The sequence below is a fragment of the Phalangium opilio genome, unplaced genomic scaffold (genome assembly GCF_054372755.1).
Source record: "Phalangium opilio isolate 3A_F unplaced genomic scaffold, DU_Popi_V2 ptg000024l_1, whole genome shotgun sequence".
NCBI classification, from domain to species: Eukaryota; Metazoa; Arthropoda; class Arachnida; order Opiliones; family Phalangiidae; genus Phalangium; species Phalangium opilio.
This window is the reverse complement of record NW_028324155.1, coordinates 8,600,172-8,626,865: the sequence shown is the minus strand read 5'-3', so window position 1 is coordinate 8,626,865 and position 26,694 is coordinate 8,600,172. Positions and strand designations below refer to the sequence as shown.

The 26,694-nt window shown below is 39.7% G+C and overlaps 1 protein-coding gene and 1 long non-coding RNA gene across 3 annotated transcripts; one reads left to right on the top strand and one right to left on the bottom strand.

Moving 5' to 3' along the window:
* The first annotated feature begins 3,752 nt into the window (after positions 1-3,752).
* Positions 3,753-26,421, top strand: LOC149692694 (sonic hedgehog protein-like). The gene is made up of 3 exons (XM_089868511.1): positions 3,753-5,070; positions 17,100-17,361; positions 25,013-26,421. The coding sequence occupies exons 1-3, from the start codon at positions 4,564-4,566 to the stop codon at positions 25,750-25,752; spliced, it is 1,509 nt and encodes a 502-aa protein (XP_089724637.1). The 5' UTR covers positions 3,753-4,563; the 3' UTR covers positions 25,753-26,421.
* Positions 19,890-23,351, bottom strand: LOC149692695 (uncharacterized). 2 transcript variants are annotated; one of them, XR_016382846.1, is made up of 4 exons: positions 21,813-23,351; positions 21,244-21,749; positions 20,638-21,163; positions 19,890-20,573 (listed from the first exon to the last, which is right to left on the bottom strand). It is a non-coding gene; the product is annotated as an uncharacterized LOC149692695 (long non-coding RNA). The 2 variants fall into 2 exon arrangements; XR_016382845.1 differs by having other exon boundaries at positions 21,244-23,347.
* Positions 26,422-26,694: the final 273 nt, after the last annotated feature.

Genomic DNA, 26,694 nt, shown 5'->3' with positions numbered 1-26,694 from the left:
TGCCTAAGTATTCGCGCGCCATAGTCTCAGTCCTCCTTTTCAAAATACAAGGGGGGGGACTAAAAGGAGGCCGCCGGGCTATTTCGCCTCTCCTAAGTCGGAAAATACGTAATTTTCGTCGTCATTCGCGTCGCGCGGACGTGAGTTTTCAAGAACCAATGAAATGCTGGTTGTAATTTAAAGGCGGGGATTAACTCCGGACCCACGTTTGGACTGGAGATAAAGCAAATTTATACGTTCTCCCTAGTAAAGTAGATATCACTTCTTGGGGTTATCTAACCCTCAAAAGAGAGTTTTGACTCCCAAATTTAAAAATTCTTTTTTTTTCTTGAGCACATTATTTTTCCAATTACGGTTCAAGTACTTTGTACCGATTTATTTCTTTGGAAATATACCCAAGCTCAAGGTATGACCTCACTCGGTTATTTGGAACTGAACTGAGTCAAAAATGTGGTATTTTTATTCATGACTTGTTAATATAAGTCTTTTATCTTGTATGGTGAGGCGGGGGTGAGGGTGGGGGGATTATTTTGATATAAGTTTTGTTGGTGGGGGGGGGGCAGGAGCGAGTTAGAAGATGATGAATGGGGACGTATACCGCACCGCGCGTCTCTAACCTGGTTCAGGTATGATGAATAACTTGTAGGTTCTTGAAGGTAGCTCGTATTTCGGCTCGTATGTATCAAAGCGTATCCATCAAAATATTGTCATATCGCGTTAATCGCGCCTAATCAATTTGTTCTACGCTACATGCGTGGAGTAGCTAGTCACTTATATAATATATATATTCCTCATATCTATGGGCGTACTAGCGCTTAAGTCTCTTCGAAAATCTATTTTCACTTATGCCACTTTTTGGGGAATTTTAACGTGGTTAGTCGCTACTACTAAACAATTAAGTGGTTACTAATTCCGTTATTTAATTTCTGGTTTTTAAGTATTTTTGACTCGTCTATTGAGGTCAACAGATTTGTTATTCGTCTAGAAAAATGGGAAAAGATTTGTGAATTATTAAGGGGGCATCCGTAAAATACTATGGTCAATCTTAACTCGAAAACAATGGCCCTTGTGGCAAAATTGAGATAAAAGTTACACATTTTCAACTCAAAATTAATTTCCGAAATAATTAATTTATAGCATACTTATCACTTAACACTATGTATATAAAGGTGCACTTAAACGTCTGGGGTATCTTAAGCCTCGTTTAAAATAGTTTCAGTATAATCAAGAACCGATATCTAGTTTATTAGGGAGAAGGTATAAATTCGCGCCACATTTCTAGCTTTATCTCCAGACCAAACGTATAGTAGGTCCGGAGTTAATCCGCGCCAGTAAATTACAACCAGCATCTCACTGGTTCTTGAAAACTCACGTCAGCGCGACGCGAATAACGAAAATTACTTGTATTTTCCGACTGAGGAGAGGCGAAATAGACCGGTCTCCTTTTACGTCCCCCCTTGTATTTTGAAAGGGGGACTGCAGGACTATGGCGCGCGAATACTTAGGCATCTTATACCTTCTCCCTAATAAACTAGATATCGCTTCTTGGTGGTATCTTAAACCTCGTTTAAAATAGTTTCAGTACAATACTAAAGCCATGCGCGGATGTTTGATTATGGGGAAGGAGTTTGTTTGTCGTTATTTCGGTTTTAGTCCTCGTGGGAAAACCCCTTCATAATTTTCTCGCGTATACTTTATACTTTGTCGGCAATTTTTCGATCGCCTTTGACAATTTTAAACTCTATGGGAATGTAAAGCGAGTAAGTGTCCAGCATCCCTTCCCCTCCCTTTTCTTATTTCTTTTATAAAAAGATTATACCAATTTAAACGTCAGGAGATATTTTGCGGGAACTATGGGAGGGTCAACCGCCACCAGTGTTTGCTGCATGGGTTTAGTTAAGTATAAGAAAAGGGTTGTTCCTTCTACTCCATACTGCATGCAGCATGCAGGTCGAGGTAAGAGCGCGAGTGAGTGGGCCATGACGCAGGGGGAGTCCGGTTGTTGTAGCTATAGCGGATATTTGACTATGTCACGCTTGAAAGAACACCGCCAACATTCGTGATAAGACGATGATACGCTCGCTAATCGTTAAAGACTTTCATTTTGTAAAAGAGTGGGTCCCACCCCGTGCGAGCCAGCACTAACTGTCCGTGGTGTTACCTATGCCAACACCTGACGAACCGATCTTTTCCCACGGATTCAATTTTCTGTTTATTCAATTGATTTGAAGCCCACCGTGCCGTGAAATTGCATGCCCACGCATATACCCTATCATTAAGGGCTCCCTCCGCCAAGCCTTTATTATAATTAATTCAAAGTTTAATCGCCCCCCCCCATTGAATTAAATTTGTCAAAAATTGAAACTTTTTAATTATAATATATATATTTTTGCAAATTGTTTCCTTATAATGTTATAGATTTCGAGCACCATTCCGCGTCGTATACTTTATTACTAACTTAATTGATTGATTGATTGATTGTTAATTAATTAGAATTATTTTAAACGAAGAAATTATTTGAAAATTTATTTTATTGTGCATAGAAAATATTGTAAATGGAATAGAAGGTTTTGTAGATTGTTTTTTCGACAATTTTTCATTTCTGGTCCACTTATGACGTCGATACAGAGCCAAACCAATCAGGGACATTTGAAAATTGAGAAATTACTCCCTTGTTATAACCTTTTCTATTCCGAGATCTATTTTCTCTGTATTTAAAGTACACTCTAATATTCTCGAATCCGCCTTACCTTTCCTTAGTTCATTTGATGGCGCAGTCAGGTGTAGGTACTATTTTTTTCTTCTCGCGTTGCCCCTTTTGAAATCTATTTTTTCTTTCTTTTTAATCTGGTTTTTTCTTTGGGGTGGTGTTTTTTGTCGGCTCGTTAACCAATCAGATCGCTTAGCGCGCGAGGGCTGAAGATTCTAACACCGTCCGACGTCCGCGCCGAAAAAGAACTCGCTTTCAACTGAGAACTCTCGTTATAATTACGCCAAACCACGCTATACTCTATAAGCCACTTCCACTCATTGAAAAACCGGTTTTTTCAAAAGAAAATTTTACTCGATTTCAAGTCCCTCAAACGCTATAAAAAATAACACCAAAATGAACTATTTTTTTTAAGTAGCCCGTAGGCATACGCCATTTTTTCCAACTAACATTCTTAAAGGGAGTATAACCCATTTAAATTTATTTGTTTCCCCTCTAAAGTCTAAAGGGAAGATAAACTATATGTTGAAAAAGTCCCCTTTATATAAACGTACTATATTAACGACTTATCTCTATTCAAAGTTAATACTGCCAATTCCTTATCGAGGGCATTTTTTTTTTAATTTATTTATTTATCATAAGTCAATAATCACTACTTATAAGTCAATAATTGTTTTATCTGGGGACACGAGGGATGGGGGGAAGGAGGGGGAGGGACATAGCACCTTGGCGAGAGATCTATTTTTATTCTTGATTGGCGATAATTCTCGGAGGGGCTTTTTACACCTCAAGGTGGCGAAACAAATACGCGCCAAAAAATATCTCGAGAGAGACCCAGCGCGCAAAGTGTGTAGTACATAGTACCGCCCGTTTCTCTCTCTACCATCTTAAGGGATAACTTTTAAGAAAACTTCTTCCCCCGTTTCCCCTAAGTCATTTTTGTGTATCCCCCCCCTTCTCCTTCTCCTTCTTCTTCTTCTTCTTCTGATGTATAATATCTTGAGTTTTCTTGGCGAACCATTGGAAAAGAAACAACCTTTTTTTTTTCAAGACCCCCCGTCTATTTTACTAACCACCTCAATTTTACCTAAAGCTATCGAGCGTTCCTTAGATCCAACCCTCCTCTGTTGGGAAGGAGAAAAAAAATAGCAAGAAGCTCTTTTTGGGAAATGGAACTCGGACCTCGGTCGTTCGGGACCCGAGATCTGACGAGTTCGATTCCATTCCATTGCTTGCGACGGGACCCCAGAAGCCATGAGTTTCTTTAAATTTAAATTTTAGTTTCGAGTCAATATTCTTATTTCTCTCTCTCTCGCTCTCTCAAAAATTTCGGTGCACGCCCCGACAGAACAAAGGTTGATTTGATTTCAACTGAGACAATTTTTAAAACGATAGTGTTTTGTTGTGTTAGATACGAGATTGTGACAACGTTGTGGTGTTTTCTTTTAAGAATATTTTTCTAATCAAGGCGAACGTAGTCTCTCGGGGATTTTTAACTTGCCGATTTCCGCGTTGTTGAAATGAGTACTCGGTAGATTTTTAAAACGCTGTTATTAAATTTTGTTTTATTTTCAAACTGGTTGGTATTTTTAATCGCGGGCTAGAACCTTTAAAATTACGCGAATTGTTGTTAGTTATAAAGTTAATAGTCGAGGTAGGACGCGGCGGCGGAGAACGACGACTCGGGATTAGTTCGATGTCTGACGACGCGAGTTAAAAAGATCGCCGTGGTGCCCGGGTTCATTATCGTTCCCAATGTTGTTGTTCGAAGTGAATTTGAAACGGCAGTCCGTCGGCTTTACGGCCCGCAAGCAGTGTTCTTGGCGCGCATTCGGCGTACCATTCTGGAATCCATGAGTGTCCTTCTCTTAGGTCCATTCGCTTTGGCTCTTTTGGCCCGCGCCGAGCTCCACAAAGACGACGAAAACGACGGCGACAAGTCGTGCCAACACCACCACCACCACCAGCATCATCATCGTCGGACCATCCCGGCTCCGTACCAGAACGCCATCAACTACCATCCTCGGCAGCGGCGGCGTTGCCCGCCGACCAATTCTAGCTCGGTGGCCTACCAGTGTTTGATGGCTTTAATCATCGTCTCGTTACTGTGTCCGGAGCCGGTGGTGTCTTGCGGTCCCGGTCGCGGAGGAGGTCGTCGAAGACCGCCTCGTAAACTAACGCCTTTGGTCTTTAAACAACACGTTCCCAACGTGTCCGAGGACACTTTAGCCGCTAGTGGCTTACGCGAAGGCAGACTGACGCGGTATCACGCGAGGTTCAAGGAGTTGGTGCCTAATTACAATACGGATATCATTTTCAAGGACGAAGAGGGCACGGGAGCCGATCGTTTAATGACGCAGGTAAACTTACCAATCTTCCCCGAAAAGAATTCATTCGTATATTTATATTTCCTTTTAATTCCTCTCTTTCACTTTTAAACGTTTTACGACGAGCGCGTTTTCTCGTGCACGCGGAGGTCGTGACCCCTTTTTACGACAAAGACTACTTTCCCACACTAATTTCCCTCTCACCGGGAGCCCCGCCATTATTGCCCGGGTGACAAGAAGGGCAAACTTTGAAAAATTGCCCATTACTCCACCCCTCTAACCTATTCTTCTTCTTCTTCCCTATCTGTGTTCTTGTCTTCTTTTTTGGCGTCAAAAACGACGGTCCTTCCAAGTATTTCCCCTTGTCAACTTCTTTTACTACGCTCTACAAATAGGCGATCTAGTGTTAGTGTTACGTATCTGTAAAGGGTCTCCTTTATCGTATAGTACCATCAGGACCGAGTACGCCCACTTGAAGAGTACCGCGACCGAGTACAAGCAGTATCCCCTGGTGACTTACCGTGTACGTCTTTTCTTTAATGGACAATAGCAATGGCTCGCCTTTAAGAAACCCAATAAAACCCGGGCCGCGCGCGTTCTAAAACTTTGGACCTCGGTGTCATCTCGAGTTGAAAAACAGGCGCTTTTTGGACATTGAGGTTTTGTCGATTGCCATCATGCCGTACCGTACCATTCAGGAGGGGGCCATAATTGTTTTACAAGCATCACTGATAGTTCTCCTTTTTTGAAAAGACCCGGGGTCGTATAATTCCTCGACCTTTAGCGCCGTAAAAGCGTAACCTCGTGGCCATTTTAGCCTCTCGCTCCTTCCCCCAGTATCCCCGAGTATTTGCCCTAGGGCCACACTCTGTAATTTAAGACACAATATAAGAAGTCGGGGGACAAAGAACTACCTTTTTTTTACTCTTCTTTCAAAGACGAACCCAGTTCTGTTCACCAGATTATAACTATACCGTCGGTACCATGCGCGGGGATTTTGATTGAAAAAAAAAAAATTGACGCTGCTACGTTCGCGAACTTTCAAGTTAGTAAAAGCATGCACTTTTCGGGCATCTCTCTTTCTCGCATCGGCGAAAGTAAATTCTATGCATGGACCGTTAAGTAGATCTCGTACTTACGATGGTACTTGTACAATGTTTTGCATTTTTTGGAGTAAGTACTTATCAAGATTTGAGAAATATTGTATACCTAAATTCGTCAAACTTAAATATTTTTAAAGATTCCCTTATTCAAACTAAGGGTGTGTGGCTTAGTTATTCGAAGATGACTATGATAGTATGTTTCCCACTACCATATAGTGGTTTTCCTTCTACACTCCCCTCCGTGACCTTATGAACTTGAATATTAATTTTTCTAAAATTCTAAAAATAGCCGCGTATCCTTTTTATATGGGAAAACCCAGGATCACACACCTATCCCGACTTCGAATACGCCAATTCCAAGCAATTAACATGGTATAAAACTATCAGATAGTTTAGTATCCGACCTCTCTGGTAAATTTCTAATACCTAATCCATCGGAAGGCCTATTATATTACCACTCTGTGGCTTAAACAGGATGTTAGGATACCCTGGTATTAACTTACCGTTATGGTATATAAGAAAATTGAGAAAACAGAATTTTTTTTCCAAAAAAAAAAAAAATTCACCTTCTCGGAAGCGGGGGTGAATATATAATATTTGCAGCCCTAACCGGAAGATTAATTCCTAATTTACACATAATAGAAATGTAGGCGGGTTTTTTAAACAATTTTTCCATGCACCTCATAAAAAAAAAACAATTACCTGTAACGTCAAAACCGTAGCTAATGAAAAATGAATTTTAATTATTAGCCTTATTTATTACTTAGACTACAGACTACGTCTTGAGATATTATAAATTTATAATACCTTAAATTGCTAAGAGATGGGTCATATTTTATATCCCACAATGCAACGCGAGATTAGATTACCGCTGAATGCTATTCAGTGACGAGATAATAGAAAACGAAATTCGAACTGCATTCCAGTGTATATTTGCAGATAACCACACACCCTTTCGCAAATGCGCAAGAGGTGTATGTATTCTAAGCCACATTTTAAGAGATCACATGACGTGATCGAATTTCTCGTGAATTACTTTACCGCGTGGCATGATCTAAATTCTCGTGAATTAACCACGTGACTCCAAAAATGTATAAATTCATTTGTTTTTGTAGCTGAATTATTTATCAAATACTCTGTTTCTTATATAGTTTAAATATATTGAGACTAAATTATTTAATGTAGAGGAGACCGCCAATAGAAAAAGGTCTCGCGAAGATAAGCATTTTTTAAAGCGTGTATCTTGCAAGGAGCATAGCTTCGCTGGCGGTAAGCTTCCAGTAACGAGAAATTAAAAGTTACGACCGAGATAGTAATACTACTCATTCGGAATATATTTACTTTTCGAAAGAAGTTTACCGATTTTGGTGGGTCCTTTTGAAACCTTTTTTTACAATCTCGCTTGCCCCCCTTAATTCGGAGGTAGCATTAACGTCAAGTTACTGATTGCCAAATAGGTTTTACGAGGTATATGCCTTTTTCAGTGATATATTTTTAGAATGGGTTCAGACTGTGTTGGATAAAAATATACACAGACCAACAGCAAAACTTTGATATGAAAGTTATAGCGTCGATTACAACGCTACAGTTTAGTTGGTCAAGGAAATGTTGGACGAGGCTGACCTAAAATGTTATATTTAACTGTTTCTTAAGGTGCCTTTGTTTATTTTAAATCCCATCATGACGTCAATTCATTTCATTGACGTCGGCGGGACCCCGAGGGTTTCAAAAGAAAGGGCAAACCAATCTGGATGGTATAATACGTCATGGAATGTGGTGCGGCTTTAGAGGACCAGTTTCGTTTTTTTTTTTTTTTTTTGTTGTTGGGGGATTTTGTTTTCCCACGCCATTGAGGTATACTGTCATAGGTTAGTTGTTCAGAGGGTCGTAAACTGCCTGTTGAGTGTTCAAGTTTTATATTTTTACAATGCGGTAGATATACCTATTAAATGGGGTGAAGTTACCTGGGAGGCTCTTGACGCGACCTTCCTATATACCCATCCTTGTCTTATCTATACAAGAAATCTTCGAAATTACCCAAGTTTTTTTTTCTTTTTCGTCACTTTTCCCACGGAGTTGCTAACCGCCGCCGACCTCCCCAAAATTCCGAACATTCCCAACAAATTTTGGTATACTATCTTAACCCCTTTGTGTTTGGTTTCACTTTAGTTTCAATACGCGTCTTATGATTGTACTATCAGAGGGGCAAATCACTTGGCGGCGAACGCGCCACTTATTGCCTAAATTCGTCCCATGATACTCTAGCTAGTGAACCACCCCTCTGTTATACGAAACGATTAACGGCGTGAAAAATCATATAGGTAACTTATATCCGTGTAGTTTTGGCAAGTCGTGGGATGGAAGTCTTTCTTTCGGTTACGGGGCTGGTGCAACTACCATTGGCGGAGTATGCTAAGTTCGGGGCCGCCTCTCTTTTGGACCCCACACGACGATTTTTGAACTCTTGTCGTTCGATTGGGCGCCGTGTCTGAGGCCCATATCCAAGCTTCTCCCATTCAGAGATCGTCCGAGCGTGGGACGGCGCGAATATCGCGCTCCTTTGGATCGCTCCCCTATACCTATTATTTGCCATAAATTCCAATGACGCCCTGCCTTTAGTTAGTTAACACGCATCGAATTTCCGAATCCTTTTTTATACAAAAAAGCTCTCGAGAAATAAACGAGCTTATTGTAACCTCCGTTTTGGAGTGTTATAACTCTGGTTCTATAAGAGTTACCTTGAAATCCCTTGAGTATGTTATAGCACTATTTCTCCTCTTTCAAACGATACTAAATACTTGAAGTTACAACAATCAGGGCCCGAGTAATTAAGCAAAATGTTCATAAACGTCACCTCCATACGACTAACATGGGCTTATTTACATGACACCTTTTAACTCTGGTTCTATAAGAGATACGGGGATATCCTTTGAGTATGTCATAGCCCTAATTCTCCCCTTCCCAACTATACTTGATATTTGGGGTTATAACAATCGGTACTCCAAGAAATAAGTTCTTTAACCTAGCTCGTTAAAATAATATTTCTCTGAATTCATATTTCTGTGTCAAGATTATGAAAATTGAGTTGTCAAATTTGAAATTTCGTAAGAAGAACAAGAACAACGGCAATAATAATAACGCGTCATATGGCTCTTGAAGAAAAGCGGGAAAAAGCATGCACGCATGCACTTGAGTGTGTGTTGCGCAGGGCGCTCTGTTCCTTCCGACGGGTTTAAAGTGCAGCGTCCCGATATTCTTTTAGGCGTTTACGCGTTAAGCCTGCCTGCGCGTGAAAAAACGCTCGATGAAACCTCCGTAAGAGGCTCTCGCGGACCTTTCTTTTCCCCTAAGCTTATTAAAGATTATAAAGCGTCTTAACAAGAACAAAAAAAAAAGAGAAAACATTCGAAAACGGCGATAACGAGCCTCGCCTTCCATCTCAAAGGCGCAAACAAGATTCCAATCCGCTCGGCAATAGATATCGGGAACAAATAGCGACCTGGCAGAGGAATTATTACTGAAATAGAAGGTCCTGCATGCCTTTATAGGGTTAGTTCGTCATTGACTCCGTCGCGACGTCATAAATGAATCCGGAAATTCATGGCTATTGGGAAATTAAAGCTTTTTGCTCAGTAACAATTGACTGACCCTTTTGGTAGTACTAAGGCGATCAAGAAAGAAGGCGAATAGCTAAACCACGCTTTCGCTCTCGCGTATCTTTTGGGGCATCTCTTATTTCTGCAGGGTGCATGCATGCATGCATGCTCCTATACACGCGGCTATATACATATCCCAGTTATGTTTTGATAAATGGTCCCAAAGTTCAAGACGCGTCGACCATGTTTTCGAGTATTATAACTGATAAGAAATTCTGTTTCTCTCTATAGCGTTCGTCCGTCGTTCGAGTACGAACGATTTGAAAGATTTCCTATCGCTGACACCTTCCCTCTATTACTCATTTTTAACCGCCAAATATTATTAAAGGAAAATGTACCCACGCCATAGATAATTCATCCCGAATGCAGTTCGCGCGCGCTTTTGCCTGCTTTTTTTTTTAATTCAAATCAATTCATTTTAATATTTGTCTCGTGATTTTGCTCCCCTATAAAATAAGGTATGATGCCTGGTTTACGTCACCTCAATCTCGCGCAATATCCGCTCGAGCTTCTCGCGCGCCTTTTCCTTTGAGGTTTCTTATCTATTATGAAAAATTTAGGCCCTAACTAATCCAGGCGTTAAACAAGGTGTTACGTGATGGGGCCTCAAAAATGACGCTAAATATTCTTACGAGTGAACAACTGGCAAATGAGAAATGAATTAATTTATTTATTGAAGTTATAAAATGCCAGAAAAAAGCAATCATTAAGCTATATTCGCGATGTATTATAGCAGAAGTGAGATGAGACTAGAAGTACTGAGCTAACCAAATTCTTCACTCGGCGAAAGTGAATATTCTTGATAACAACACCAACGGTTGGCCCTCTAGTGGCGGTTTCATAATTTCCCCTCCAAAACGTGAGACGCTCGCGGTGGTAGACGGCCGAACTAGATTCAAGCACCCGCGTCCGTGTTTCGCCGCTTTAGGTTGAGGGGAAGGGGGTAGGAAATGTTTTTGGAACTCGACCAATTTTTTTCTCTCTAGCGTAGGCGCGATTGAAGCGGCGTAAAATCCTCAAATTTGTTCACTAATGCCAGGATCTATTACCAATGCTAGAGCCCTTCACTTCTAGTCTCATCTCACTTCTGATTATAGTGAATACCCTCTCGGAATATTTCCTCCATCTTGGATGGAACTTAGTCCGCCAAACAGTACCTCGACCCCTGAACGGCGTACGGGAACGTGTCTTGGTTCAAATCCGTGATGGTATATTATAAGGATGGTGCGTGTACTTGGGCATGCCGTAGCATCAGGGTTGTAATTCTCTCTTTATTTTTTTAGGATAGTGGCGGGGCATCGTTTGTCTTAGATGTATTTTTGGGGTGGGTAGGGGGAAACCTCCCATTTCTGGCTGGCCGAGCGGGTTTTCGGTGTCTAAAGAAGCGCTAACAGCAACACATTCAATGATCCCATCCCAAATTGACGCCGAATCAAAACGAATTATTAACGAAAAAAAGAAAAAGAGAGAATGAAAAACTGTAGCCGCACCATGCACCGTCTTTAGAGGGGTCCCCCATTTCATCTTCAGATACTTAGCTGATTTCGGGAGAGAGGATTGTTTCCTACTACAATGTAGAGTTTTTCCTATGTTGTATGCATAGCTTACAGACATGAAGTATTCCTACCATTAACGGAAGGAGACCAGGTGACTTAGAGCGTAAAATAGCAGACGATTTTACGCTCTAAGTCGCCTGGTCTCCTTGTTTTAATGGTAGGTATCCTCCATGCCTGTAAATTATGTATTCTGTTCGTTTCAGTGAAAACATTCAGTTTCAAACCTAATAACAAATTATCTGGCAACCCTGAAGCGCATGCGCGGTTAAAGTTAAGAAATGGTGGTTGGGGAAATTTCTCTAAAGCCCCCTTTAGAAACTTTGAAGATAATTCTGTATATACACGTTATCAGTTTTGGGTGCAGGGTGATAACTACTATGTTACAGTAGGATAAATACTAAAATTACGAAGATACCAAGGGATCTAGAACTCGACTTGATAAACTTTCATTTCGACTTATTTAATGTCCGAGACCTCGATCCGTGTGGCGGGCATTGGAATTAAAGGCGGGGGGTAGGATATTTGTATCCCCTCTCATTGGCAACATATTTGGCCCCTGGGCTAACTATATAGGGACGGCGCGGTCGACGGGCTTCCCGATTTCTTCTACATCCATTTCGGAAGACGCATGCACGGGCTGGCGAATTTTTCACGTTGAATTTGAAACGAGGTTGAAAGCGTTTTAAACGACGAAACTAAATACGCTCCGAGTGTTTTAATCTTTAGTGTAAATTGGTGTTGAAAAAGAGATATTATGATCCTATAACTAACTTACGAAGAAAATACCTTTACACGTATATTTGGCCAAGGGGCTTAACACTTTTTTAGAAGTATACCGCCATGAACATCAACCCGGCCTTGGAAAGGACGTATATTAACAATAGACAAAAACTTGATTTTCCCATTTTTTTTAACTTCCACGAAATCCAAAAAAAAAAAAAAAACATTTGACATGTGTCGTATATTGCAGTGGTAGTTAGAGTTCATGTAGTGACTACTATGTCGATCATAAAAACGTTTATTTGTACATAAATTAACGCATCTGTTCTTGCTAAACTACTTGCCATAAAGTGTGTTGTTTTTTTTATCACCTCGCTATTTATACAATTTTTAATTAGATAAAAACTATAAAGAAAATAGGCTAACAAGATAGTTTTTATATCAAATTATTTTGTCAAACAATTTTTTTTTATAAATTTAATTATTCGAGAAAACAACAAAGTTATTCACCCCTCGGTAAATATAATTTTTTTTTAATTTAAGTTATTGATGTTATAGGCTAACCAATAAATGAATAATTATCTTAATTTTCCACCAAAGTTAATTATCAAATCAATATTTGGTTATTAAAAATCGTGGGAAATATAAGTCAAATTAATTGCTATGATAGGTTTTTTTTTAAAATTTTGAAAGTGTGAACTGTTTATGTATATATATATATTATTATAATTAGCGTCGGGCTCTCTAATATTCTTAGGTGCGCTGGAATGTCCGTAACAAGTTGTTAAATCGTTAAAAGAAGCCCGCAATCGTTAAGCCTAATTACGCTTAAAATTGCGAAGAACGAATTCATCTTTACGGTGAAATTAGTCTCGCTTTTTACTAGTTTACGACCCCTATACTTATTAAATTTAAAATGAAATAGTTAATTAATCTAATTAATTAATCTAATTAATTAATTAATTAATTAATAGATAAATAAATAAATAAATAGAGCGTGGGAAATCTTCATTAAAAAAAATTATTATATAAATTATTTTAAAACAATTTATTAGTTTTATTGGAGTTTTTGTTTTATCTGAACTTTATAGTTGGTCCCTGGCGGTATAACACATCGATCCATCCATCTAATCTTATGGGTGAGTTAGCGAGCGGGGTTTGTCTGGGCCACCTTGGTCGTATCTGACGCGGTGGTCCCCCGTTTGGCTGTGCTAAATCGTCGTTGGCGCGCGGGCCTCGATTTAAAAGAGATGACGATAAAGAACGTCTATAATTTGCCCTCATTAACGCCAACTCGTCTTCAAGGGGACCAGATACCGCCAGGCCTAATAAAGGGAAACTAAACTGTCTTCTCACAAAAATCTGCACGAAAATTATTAAAAATTCTTAACTCATCGGGAATACGTAAAGCTAAATGGGAATCATTTCGTAGCCATTTTATCAACGCAAGAAGTGATATCTAGTTTATTAGGGAGAAGGTATAAGATGCCTAAGTATTCGCGCGCCATAGTCCTGCAGTCCCCCTTTCAAAATACAAGGGGGGACGTAAATGGAGGCCGGGCTATTTCGCTACACTCTCCTCAGTCGGAAAATACGTAATTTTCGTCATTCGCGTCGCGCTGACGTGAGCTTTCAAGAACCAATGAGATGCTGGTTGTAATTTAGAGGCGGCGGGGATTAACTCCGGACCTATACGTTTGGTCTGGAGATAAAGCTAGAAATGTGGTACGAATTTATACCTCCTCCCTAGTAAACTAGATATCAGTTCACTTCTAGATCAATGTATCTGGGCGAATTTTGTTTTCAGGGAAGAACTAGATTAATTTAATTAATCATGATGCATTTTACGTTCAAGAATAATAATAATATCTCTGCGCGTGCTTTGAACCTGACCTCGTGTTGGTAACAACCAATGAAGTTACTGTGAGAAAGGCTAGCGAAATCCTCGTTGAAATTAAGACGTGGCACTGATTCCTAGTATTTGTATGCATTCCTCTAGCACTTTAAATCTTTTACACGCATTAGTATCCTTTAAGAGAAAGAGAGAAAAAAAATTATAGAATTGGGGGAGCGACTATAAATTATTATATGGTAAGTTTTAGTTAACGAGGTGGAAAATTTTCCCAAAAAAACCGGTTTTATAACTGGAATATATATAAAATAAAAGAAAACCGGGGAGGATGAGGGGTGGTTTTTTTCTTTCGCTTTTACATGGATAAAGATTTGGAGGAATCGTGTGGATGGTTTCGATTTTTTAAAAGAATTTAGTTTTCAAAACTGATTTTTGGGAAAATTGAAATGAATGCTCGTAGAAACGCGTATTTTCTTGTTCTATTTGAAAAAAATTTTTTAACGGCTACCTATGCTATGTTAACATACAGTCGTAAATAAATAAAAACCTCTATAGTTGGATAAGGAAGTATTTTAACAACTGGTTTTATTTAAACACGCGTTTAACAACTGTCTGGTAGAAATTATTATTGATATCAAACAGCGATATGAGAGATTAATTAACTTAAGTGACGTCACGAATTTAGCCTTCGTGAAGTCTTTGTTGGATGTTGGTAAAATATTAATGGTAATAATGAAGTTATTCGTGTCGTTTTATAAAAGACTTAACTTTATAAGTTAGGGGCCGGATACGAACGATATTCATGATGTAATAGTGATAAATTCGTGACTGGTTGTTTCTAAGGGCGGTATTTATGGTAAGGTAGCGAGCGAGCGAGCATCATGGGCTATGATATGTTTTATGATTTTTTTCCAGAAGCAGTTACCCGCACCAAAGGTAATCAAAAAGAGTGCTTGTTGCTTGTCCCTTCCTCTCTCTCTTTTTCGGTCTTTCCATTGCTCGCTAGTGCCTCCATCACCGACATAAATCAACTAGATTTATATTTTCCGCGAGAAGAAGAAAGAAAAACAATTATAGGAGCAAGTAGCCAAGGCCTACGACCTCAAATACATTCGTTAAAAATCATGTACTTGTGGTGGAAGAATTCAATTCCGCAACATCGACAAGATCTCTTTGAATTTAACAAAGCGCCACGCGGAAGGAAGCACGCGCTGCAGTTAAGCTAATAGTTTAAATTAGACTTAGAGATGGTATTTCTTAAGCCTAATTTGAAAAAGTTTCAAATTTAGGCTTAGCAATTTCCCGCGCGCGCGTTTTTTCTCGCGCTTTGTATTTTTTTTTTTCTTCTCTGAAATTCCTGACCTCTAAATTCCGATGTACCTTTTCCTTTACTGGGAAAGGTTTTAACAATGGAATCAAAGTAACCATAACAATTTGTAAAAAGATAGTTGGAACACGTGTTGAGCGAGCGCCAACCCGAACCGATAAAAAGGAGTGGTCGCCAACCGCCGAAGAAAAAGGAGTTAAAATTACTTTACTTTTCGATTTGAAAAATTGATCTTTTGTATCCCTATTCAATCACAGTCCCGGAGGAATTTTTAGTGACGGACGCGGCTATCCGATATAAGCGCTTTCTTTGTACGTCCGTCCACTGTGTATACCCTTTTGTTAAAAATAATTTTCGAAATGGACCAAAATAAACACGCCTCCTACTTCTCCCGCCAAGTTTCAATAACAATTCTTAACAAATCGATTTTGAAGGAGGTTGGTGCAATGGTTGGCTTCAACGACCAGGTGGCCCAAGTACTACAACAACCGCAAATTCTTCTTCTTCCCGTGGCCAGGGTAAACGTTTTCTTCGCGAGCCAAGCCAATCTCGAGCCCAACAATGGACGCTGAAATTGCGCCGATTATTCGCTTCGCCCAAAAAAAGCTCGCGGCCAAACCGAGACAAATTGCTAAAACGTTTTTGACGCTACGAAAACGAAAAGTCCTTTCCGTTTGTTAAAACTTACCCTCTGGAGGGTTCGGATACTTTACACCGTAAGGGTTAGTCCAAACTCTTTTTGCCCCTACTGATTAATGGCTAGCTATCATGTAGTGTAAATGTCCAGTCTCTTGGCATCCATCGGTAATGGTTCCATTGTAAACCCAAGAATAGGATGGTCGGGTACCACCTACGCGACGCGGCCGGACATTTCTACCCCACGCGAAGCTTCTAGACGACACCCGTGAGACTTTTGGCAGATATTCGTTTTCTCATGACAAAACTTAGCGTGGGAAATTGTAAAAAAATGTCTCAGTCCATTCAAAGGTTGCGCGCGTTTTGTTATACTATTATCCCTTTCATTGACTGTCTTATAGTGTTTGTGATTCTTGAAACAAATATTTCCCATGCAAGTTATAGCCGACTAGGCCTAGTTTAAATAAAAACTTCACTTATTTCTTCATATTATTTACTTCTGTCGTTAACAAAAGCGCTAGCCCTCTCTTTTATTGAACCGGTGGTAAAATGTAAACACGAATAATGCGTGTTTGAATACATATTTGTTTAATGTTAGGTTAGGAGAAAATATAGGTGTTTCTTTGTAAAGGAATCCTATAGGTCGTGTTTTCAACAAATGTTGCTCTACCCTAACCTTAACCTTGTGTCCTTGGCATTCTTATGAAGGGGACGGGGGAGATAGGTACGTGAAAGATCTTTACAAATGTATGACATTTCATAAACAGTCCGACTGTTAAACCTAACTTAAAGGTAAAGTCTGGTTCGTGATTACGGAAAATATTACATAAGCCTAATTTGAAAATTTAGGCTTAGCATTTTTTCGATACCGCTTAGTAAAGCTGTAGTTCAAATGAAAAAAATTGTTGCTGTAAACCATTTCCTTCTATTAACCCTGGCAAGTTTGGCTGAAGAAAAGGTCGAAAGGAATTTTGGGAATTTTTGTGTCGGCTACCACACCACCTAGTTTGGGCGGAGCGAAGGTGCCCGGTTCACCCCGAGGGTGTTAAGGCAGACTTTCATCTTGTTTTTTTTTTTACACCCCTTAGCATTGGTGCAGCGGTATTTAGGAAATAAACGAAAATTATAAGGTGTCGTTTAAAAAAAACACCAAATTTGTCGGTAGCGAAGTTCAATTATTCAATTTTTAATTATTTTTAAATTTTCCCACAGAGGTGTAAAGAAAAACTGAATACGCTGGCGATTTCGGTGATGAATCAATGGCCAGGGGTCAAGTTACGAGTGACGGAAGGTTGGGACGAAGAGGGACATCACGCCAAGAATTCGTTTCATTACGAAGGACGAGCGGTGGACATTACGACGAGTGATAGGGACAGGTCAAAATATGGAATGTTAGCCCGTTTAGCGGTCGAAGCTGGCTTCGATTGGGTCTATTACGAGTCAAGGTCGCACATACACTGTTCCGTCAAGTCCGGTAAGTACCTTACTACTTATTCTTCTTCTTTTTCTTCGCCTTGTTCTCGACCAAGAACTTGCGAGAGACGGAAAGAACACGGGTTCATACCATTCTGTATTCCAAGTAAAACGGGGCCATTTAAATAGCGTATAAAATATCGTTTTTCTCTCGCATTTGACACTAGTGGTTTTAAAGTAGAAAAAAATGTTCACGAAGTCTTACAAAGTTTATCAATCGAAGTACTTGTTTAAAACTCAAGGAATCTTGTCTATCCCGCGCTTCAGGGTTGCCAGTACTTTGTTTGTAGAGCATCTCGGGTAATTGGAACTGAATGATCTGAATCGAACAGAACACTACAAACTATTCAGTCTGTGGTTGAATTGCGCTTGTAAGCACGCTAGCGATACACGGCCATATCTGGTGGGTTTGAAGGCACGGGGAAAGGCGCTGAAATCCACCAGTATGTCTGCCAAAACCGGTGCTAAGACTTGGAAGGGTTTGACCAAGGAGTAGTATATCGGGGTGTGGTGTGGGCCCGATATACTACTCCTTGGTTTGACATACCACGTATACCCCAAATGAACTATCTCAAGTCACTAGAGTACACCCATACTACAAATGTTGAAAGTAACATGGGAACGCGGACTTGTACCCATTTACTTCTGACGATGGATTTCTTGTCAGTGGGTATCTTGTCGGGTGTATAGTGTTTTGTGGGGTTGGGGGGATCATCGTGTGAGGTACCGGCGGGGTGTTACTAAATTACCCACCGGCTCTATCACATTATATCCGTGGCTTTTCATCGAGGAGCGATCGGCCCCAAGGCAACACCACCACCACTGCCACCCCTCCTCCTCCTCCTCCTCTCTTTCCTCCGTCCACCTTCTACCACCCCTCGTTCAAAACCCATTTACGAAACAGGTACAAGAAGATCCCAAAGTTTAAACAGAAATCGGAATGCGCGGCCGGCTAACCACCTTGAGAAGTAAGAACGCTACGCTGCTGCAACGAGAGTAACCAGGGGGTCGTACCTAAAATTATTTCGGTTTGTGGACAGTCTATATAACTATACTAGAACCGTACCTTGGCTGAGATCTCTTCCAAGGATAGATTCTAGTATAGCGAGGTCCGTCGTGACGTGGGGAAGGCTATATTTGGGTGGAGATTATTTTATAGGAGGCCTCGTATTTCTTTTAACTGACCGACACCGAGTGAGTACGGATTGTATCGCTTGAACCATTCACGTAATTTGTCACGGGACCCGTTTCCCTGTCTGTAAAACTCACGTTTTCTTAAAATTGATTTTCAACATTCTCTGTTGAAACTCAAAATACTTCTTTTTTGTGGCTAGCTAGGGATGGGCCAATTTTTTTATAATAACCTTCAAAATTAACAAGCTAAACGATGTTCAGAGCTACGTATCTACTTATCCCAAGTGTCCATATGTGCAGCTATGATAAAAATTGTGGCACAGAAATAATTTAATTACGGTAGTAAATTGCCCCTCGGTTTCCATTATATAATCCCGTGAAAATGAAAATTCTTAAAGTTTATTTATGATCTATATCCGTTTATAAAATTCCACCGTTGAATTTAGTTAGTCGTAAACTACAAATAATCTCGCATTTTTTATTATTAATATTATACAAATGCTTATTTAAACTGTCCTAATCTTAAATTTAATGTCAAAACTTTCTTCTGTCCCGTCTGTATTTATCTCTATGGGGAATATATGTAATTGTTATTCAAATCTCGAACACAAAACTTCTTAGGAACTCTGCGCGGACAAGTGTTGCCATGCAGTGATATTGCGAGTATATAATTCAACCGCTATCTACTAGAGACTGAAAAGCTTCTAGTATGCTGTTCAATTCAGTTCCAAACCTGCGGGAGAGATGCTCTAGCAAATTAACCCTTTGTGAAATGGTTTACATTCGCATTGTCCGCATGCGTTGAGGACTTTCAAAGGAACGATGAAGCGTGCTTAGGTTTATTTACATCTACGTTTGCTCCTTTCTTTCTTTCCCAAATATACCATAATTCCTCGCGATAATCTTTATTATTTATTTATTTATTTACTGCAAAGTATTTATTTTCTTGGGTCTACTCTAAAGTTTTATGGATTAGTTTCAATATTCCTTTGAAAATGTTGAGGCCTTTTTCTTTTTTCCAAGTTAGAAATCTTTTTGTTGAGAATTGGGTGGGGGGGGGGAATTGGATTGGGTTGGGGGTAGTAAGGGGTTCTAGGCCTCTAATTTACAAGCGTGGAAGCGTGCTTGACCCCGACGTGTTAGGGGTCGACTCCTCTGTACCTTTTTCGTGATAGAATAATATTATAACGCTTTTAAATTTTCTCGCTCTGAGAGAAAGAACTTCAAAACTGAACAGCCAGAGAGAGAGAGATGCGTTTGTTAAGAGAAAAGTTCGTAATCTCTGATAAAACTTTTTTAATACATTGAGGAAAATTGTAAATTCGGAACGCCAATTATCGTAAAGTTCCGCTACATGTATACCAGACTGGAAGGGGGGGACCTCTGTAATCGAAATTTAACCAAATATCTTTTGTTTTCGAGGTTTTTTAGAAGTACATGTAATTTAAAATAAATAGAAGTATATTTTTGTGATGCCACCCCGTCTTTAAATAGTTATAACTTCTGATCTATTATACCTAGGACTAAATTTAAAGTACTATTAGAAAGATTACGTTCCATAGAGTAATTGCCCGGAGTTTCATGAGGATCGGAGTTCAAATAGAGTAACTTTAATAACCTTTCTCAGTGTCTATAAAACTTTGTCTATAAAAATCATCTTCAAGATCAGTTTCATATTTACCATCCCGGAGCTAAATTTTAAACAATTTATTTCTTGAAAAAAACCAACTTATTCTTTTTTATCAGATATTTCCTGGAATAAGTATACACCTGGAATTTTGAGCGTTAACCTTTATTTCTGGCATGGATTGTAATTACAAATTCTACGACGAAAAGAACATTATTTTTCTTTCTTCTATATCTTTCTATAATAGCCTCTTTATATTTGAGCTCTAAGAAAGTGAGAATTTTGGCTGGTGAAGTGTACGCCTTTAGAGCGCGTCACGTGACTGTATGGGTGCCCCAGGGCCGAATTATTTCTCGCAAGTAGGCGTCGCGTTTCGCCACCTTCTTAGCTAAGGGGTTGGCCTCCATAAAAAACATCTCGGCTAGTTTTCGTTTAGTTTCGTTGTACTGTGTCTGAGAAAAGAGAAAAAAAATTTAAAGGTAATTTTTTTTTTCTTCTTCGTTATTTTACATTTACCACCAAGGTTCGTTGTGTCTCAGCCCGTTTCTCAAGGGGATTTTTTTATGCTAAAGAAAAGGGATGGTGGTGCGTCTATTTGTATCTTTAAAATTCAAAATAATCAATCTGGCATGCATGTACGTCCTTTAAATGACGTCAATGATCTTAGAAGGGATTCGAAGAAATGTTTTTTTTTATTGTTTATTTGCAACTTTAACCGCCTCGACTTTAAAATGATATATCTTCAAGTTAACATAACTTTCGGGGGAAATCCCTCGATTACACGATAGTCCAAAATGTCCTTTATAAAATGATGGCCAAATATTTCTGGTTAGGTTAATCGGGGCTCGAGATATTGACCTTTTGAGGTCAACACTCACTCCAATGCGACATGAACCCCGCACGTCGTAAACTTTGGAAGGTTATAACTCTATATTAACAAGTCTTCCAGGAAATACCCTTGAGTATATGATAGCCCAAATTGTCCTTTATGAAATGCTACTAAATACTCGGGGTTACGACATTCGGTAATTGAGATTATAACCTTTAAATAGAAAAAGGAATAAAATTAAAATTAAAATTCCAGGGACTTTGTTAATAATTTCCCCTGACTTCAATACGTACCTGCATAGATGCTTCGAATTTATTGGTGGGGCGCACCTGCAACTATAAAATATACAAATGGTAATCAAACAAAGCGCTGCCAAGTGGCTGAAGATACGCTAAAGTGGCCGTGATGAAAAGATGCGAGGCATGTCCTCGCAGCCTCTTACCATCAATTCAAATAGACTAAAGTTGATCATCGAGAAGAGACTCACTTTCGGGGGATGCATGGATAAGGGGGGATGCAGCCTTAAAATAAAACCAACTAGGAATTATATATTCCCTTCGTTATCCTTAGGAGAGAACCGGCCAGAGTTGGCTTGTTAAGATTGTACGGCCAGAACAGTCCCGATACGATCCAGTGATAATGGCCATTTTCTAAAGAAGTTCATAATTTGAATTGGATCGATTAATTTCAAATTTCAATCGATTGTCGCGACTTCATTTTAAAAGTGGCCTCGATGAAACTTGGCGAAATTATTATATGAAACATCTAGTTTCTCGTGGTACCTTCAATTTTACTCTATCTACAATATTTCGAGAGTTATACTGATTTTAAGGTACCTTCCTAGAAATGAGTGTAGTATCACCTGATTGGCACGCAAAGTAATAAGCTTTGCGGGGCCCCCTGATGGGGTTTCGGGCAATGCGGGTACTTAGGTTGTAGCTCCGAGCTCCGTCGTTTAGTGTTAGCACCGTGCGGCGGTACTTTTCGATTGATTCGCTGGCCTGGCGGGCTAAAAAAAAGAAGCAAAACCTCTCCAGAAAATTTGCCCGTGCAATTTTTTTCCCCTTGGCCCTAGCTGTGGTCGCAACAAGAACAAGCTAAATAAAGCGGAGAAAATAGCCTACTTCCTCCATATACTTTCGACAGGAATTCATTCAATTCCAACATGAATAATTAAAGTGATAACCAAATGTCCATTTGACGGACTAACCAAACGAAGGATTTCCGGTTTTCTTTGAGATGCTTCAGTTGCTCGTGGAACGTGTGTCAGTGGATTAACAGAGCAAATAGAGCGGGGTTGGAGCAGCCCTAAGAAAAACCACCTAAATAGGGAGCTAACAGTTCTGACCCTGAAACGTCACACCCTTCTATCTCTTACTGGAGTTTCATCCCCCTAACGGTTGGGAACGGTATTCTACGCGCAAAAATTCCAACCAGTGAGGGGCTGCGTGACGTCCCCCTAGCCAGTTGTTAACTCCCTATAGGGAAAGATATTCCTGTAAGAATGAAATGAATTCACGATGTTCTAGCGTGGCTCGTTTGCGAGTGTAAAAACTCGCTTCACGAACTATTCTTGAATCTTGACGCAAAACAAATAAGTCGCTATAGCTTCTATAGTCCAAATCGCCGCTGTAAAGAATGCTTTCAAAGTAAAAAAAAAAAACCTATTGAACTATGGGAATAGGTAAAGGCGCTAAGCCTAACATTGTTGCGGTACAAGAATAAAGAGAAGAACGCGGCGGTTGGTTTCTAGCTCGCAACACTCGACCACAAAAAAAGAGAAAAGATGGGTTCGTTTCTGAGCTTGGAATGTTCTACGAGTATTCAATTCCCTCTAACTTTTCTTGACTAGCTCTAAGGGTCTACGAGATTAAAGAGAGAGTGAATCGTCACGAGTCCCTTATGTTTTAGTTAAGCCGTTCCTAGTTTGAGATGGGGTAATAGGTTTCGTCCTCTCTTTAAGAAGGTCCTCTCCGAGCGAAAATCAACATAGGGGTTGGCTTTTTGGGTTGATGCTAACCTAGAGCCAATAAAGAAATACAAAACAGTACAGCGCCGCAATGTCCTTATGTGGATTGTATTTTTGGGCGGTTTTCTTCATAGAATACCATCGTTTTTATGTTCTTTCTTTTACTCAATAAGCCTATTAGTCCGCGCCCAAACTACGCAGCGGGAAATTATTTTTTTTTTTTATGTTGACTCTGGACAATCTTGTTTGGCAACTTTTTCTGTCAGCATTTTAACTAGATCTGCAATAATTCTCGCGTTTCATACGATATGAAAAGAAAAAAAAAAACAACTTTAGATTATCATAGCCCTAATGGTCCTTTATACAATGATACCACATACCATTGAGTCAAAGGTGGAAACGATTTGAAAAATATGTAATTAATATTCCATCGTTGACCTTTGTTGATATCATCTTATGCAGTTTGGGGGTCTTAGAAATAAGAAAGCGGTGAGGAAAAAAATAGTTTCCTAGGAGGAGAGAAAAAAAGCGTGTACCACAAAAGAATGCGCCCGTTATTTTACGTGTCTCTGTCCATCTTCGTCTCAGAGAGAACAATACAATTCAGGCACTCTCTACTAGAACGTGGGAAATGATTTCAGAGGGGTCATTAGGTCACAAACCGCGATGCAAAAATGTTTTTTGGTCGTTTTGAATCTCGAGTGTATACCCAGCGTGATGTGAAAGAGTTTTTACTCCGTGATAAATCGCGGATAACCTCGTGACAGTATCGTTTCATAATTTAAAAGAAATATATATACGTGAAACAGTTCCGCGTGCCTTCCACGAGCAATGGGTGAACTTTGACCTTGAGCGGCGAGAGAACCGCGCGGCCATAAACCCACCGTATCTTTTAAGCAAATTCTTCTGTTAAAAATCGCTTAAATAAACGAGTGTAGATAAGTCTAGGTCATTCTTAAAGTTTTATAAGAAAAAGGCGCCTGGGAAAAAACGGTTGGCAAGGCAACTAGGTAGCGAAGAATGCTTAATCATTGCTGCCATTTGAGTCACGGGCGTGGTTCCTTTTACCGCTGACAGGCTAACTCGACAATCGTTCCAACAACAAATCCCACCTTCATAGCGTACCACACTAACTAGCGTCTATAACCGTACAAGTACTTAAAGCGATAGTCGTACTACCCCATAGTATTCCTAGCTTAGGGTTAGACTCCTCGGATTGCAATGTTCTAGTACCATAAAAGACAGCCGCGACTATCCATGTCGCCCCTGGTACTTAATACGTAGTACAAACTGGTCCTGAAAAATGGTATATCTTAGCTTCGTGGCGGGGAGCCCCGTAGGTCGTTGGTGGGCCATTTTAAAAGCTCGTGTTTCTTTTCGCGAAAGGTAAACTGGTAAGCTATAGGTAAAGCCGAGCTTGAGGAGGAGGGGAAGGAGGAGGAAATGGTATGTAGGTAAACGGATAAGGCGCTTTAAGAAAGTGGATAATTGCCTCCTACTGACGACCACCATAGCTACGCTAGTACTAATACTATACCAGCTCTTATTTGTCGGTAGGTCGGTACTCGCTGTTTCCAAAATCGGGAAATCATTCTTGACAAATTTTACGACAGTGGGATGGATGGATGGATGCCTCCAGAGTGCGGAGTGGTTTAGATATTAGAGTGAAATCAGTGGTGTAGTGTTTATTATCCTATTCTTCGTGATTTCTATCAGTATGTCTACAATATGTACGAAGCTATGATGATGGAAAGGGTCACGGGTCAAGGTTCATCTTCCGATACGACAAGAATGTTTAGCGCAAAATTAAGAATCGGTAGTTATTTTAGAAGATGCTTTAGGTCGTCAGTTCAGATGGTGTCTACGAAGAAAACCACTAGATTTTAGAAGGGAAAATATACTACCCTCGAATAGCTAAGCTTACCCGTGTATAAAGAAGCGTAACGACGAGTAATTGTAGGGCTTTAAGCGTGAGAAATGGATGGATAGTAAAAAAATTGGGGTTTGACCTTTCACCTTTTATTATGGGTTGTTGGAATCTCTTGGAAATGAATTGATTTTTATTTTATTATTATTTTTTTTTCTTTGAACAGAATCGTCTGACGCGGCTCGTAGCGGCGGATGTTTCCACGCGGACAGTATGGTCGAAACGTCGGACCGAGGAGTCATCAAGATCTCGGACGTCCGAGTATCTGACCAATTACTATCGGTAACCAGCGACGGGAAGTTCGCGTACAGCGAAGTTATCTTATTTTTGGACAGAGACGAAAAACAGAGTCGCGATTTCGTTCGATTGACCACCGAGAACGGATCTCGTTTAGTCTTGACCCCTGGCCATTTGATATACGCCATGGATGAGAAACCCTCGGACAATATATCGTGGTACGATTCGACTCGTTTCGCCAATTCGGTCAGACCGGGTCAATGGATCGCCGTCGTTAGAAACAATTCCATCTTGACCTTCGAGAAGGTCATCTCCGTGGGTGCCGAGAGGTTGTCCGGTTTCTACGCTCCTTTGACCCGGGAAGGGAACATTGTCGTCAACGGAATAGTCGTTTCCTGTTACGCGGTCATCGAGAATCAAAAATTCGCCCACGCGGCCTTTGGACCATTCAGACTTTGGGAGAATGCTAAAGATAGTTTACGGTATCTGTGGCGTGGATTACGCGTTCTACCACCCCGAAGGACTAGTAACGATGACGGTAATAAATACGTCATAAGAAACCGTGACGTAACCGCTCCTAAATCGCGTCAAATAGGGATTCACTTTTACGCAAAGTGTTTGTACTTTTTGGGATATTATATTTTACCGGAAAATTATCTATTTCATTGAGCATGCATCGGTCAGCCAATCAAAATCACAGTCAGATTATAAAATTAAGTTTCAACCGGTCCAGAAAATAAAGAAGTGTAGTTTATTTTTATATATTTTTCCCGATATCTATGAACGAAACCAATTAGTGCCTCCCCATCGCTTAATTACTTTAATCCTTAATTTTAATTTATTTATGCTTTTCTGACGTCACAGATATATATATTTATTGGCTTTATCTTCTCCCCCTTTTAACGTTCCTATTGATGACGTCATATATCTGAATTCATATATTTCCTACAGCGGCCATCTTTAATTTTTACCGTCTCCCCTGATTTTTTTTTTAATTATGTAAATAATAATCAATTAGCGTATTATATTTTAGTCCGATTTATTGTGATAATTTCTTCCCTTTTTTACATGAATTTTCCATCCATTTATTTATTCATTAACGTCTCTCTAATTAGACGTATTAATTCGTTAATTTGGCCCCATTATTCCGTATTTCCTTGGCGGCGCTTCGATACCACCACCCCTTCTCCTTTTAGATCAAAAATAGGCCATAATCCCAACTTGGAAAAAAAATGGTCCACGGCGAAATAATTTTGTAGATAAAGATAGTTTAATCATAATTAACTTTAAATATTCATATTAATATTAAATTAAGAATAAAAACCTTTTTTAAAAAAATTACGTTGTTAAATATTTGCTTGAAAAGTTTCTAATGAGGTTTGAAATGCCGACTATTGACTTTACGTCACGTCACATGTGTCTAAGGTCAAATAGAGGTCGAAGTTTAAGCCTAAAAGAACAGAACAAGAACGTTAGTTGCTACGTGAGCGGTTTTTTGTTGTAATTCGCCTGAGGTATTTATTTTAATTTGTTTTAAATTAAGAATAGTTATCAATTGTAATTACTTTACAGGTTTCTATGGTAACGAGGCTGTAGTTTTAGATCTACTGA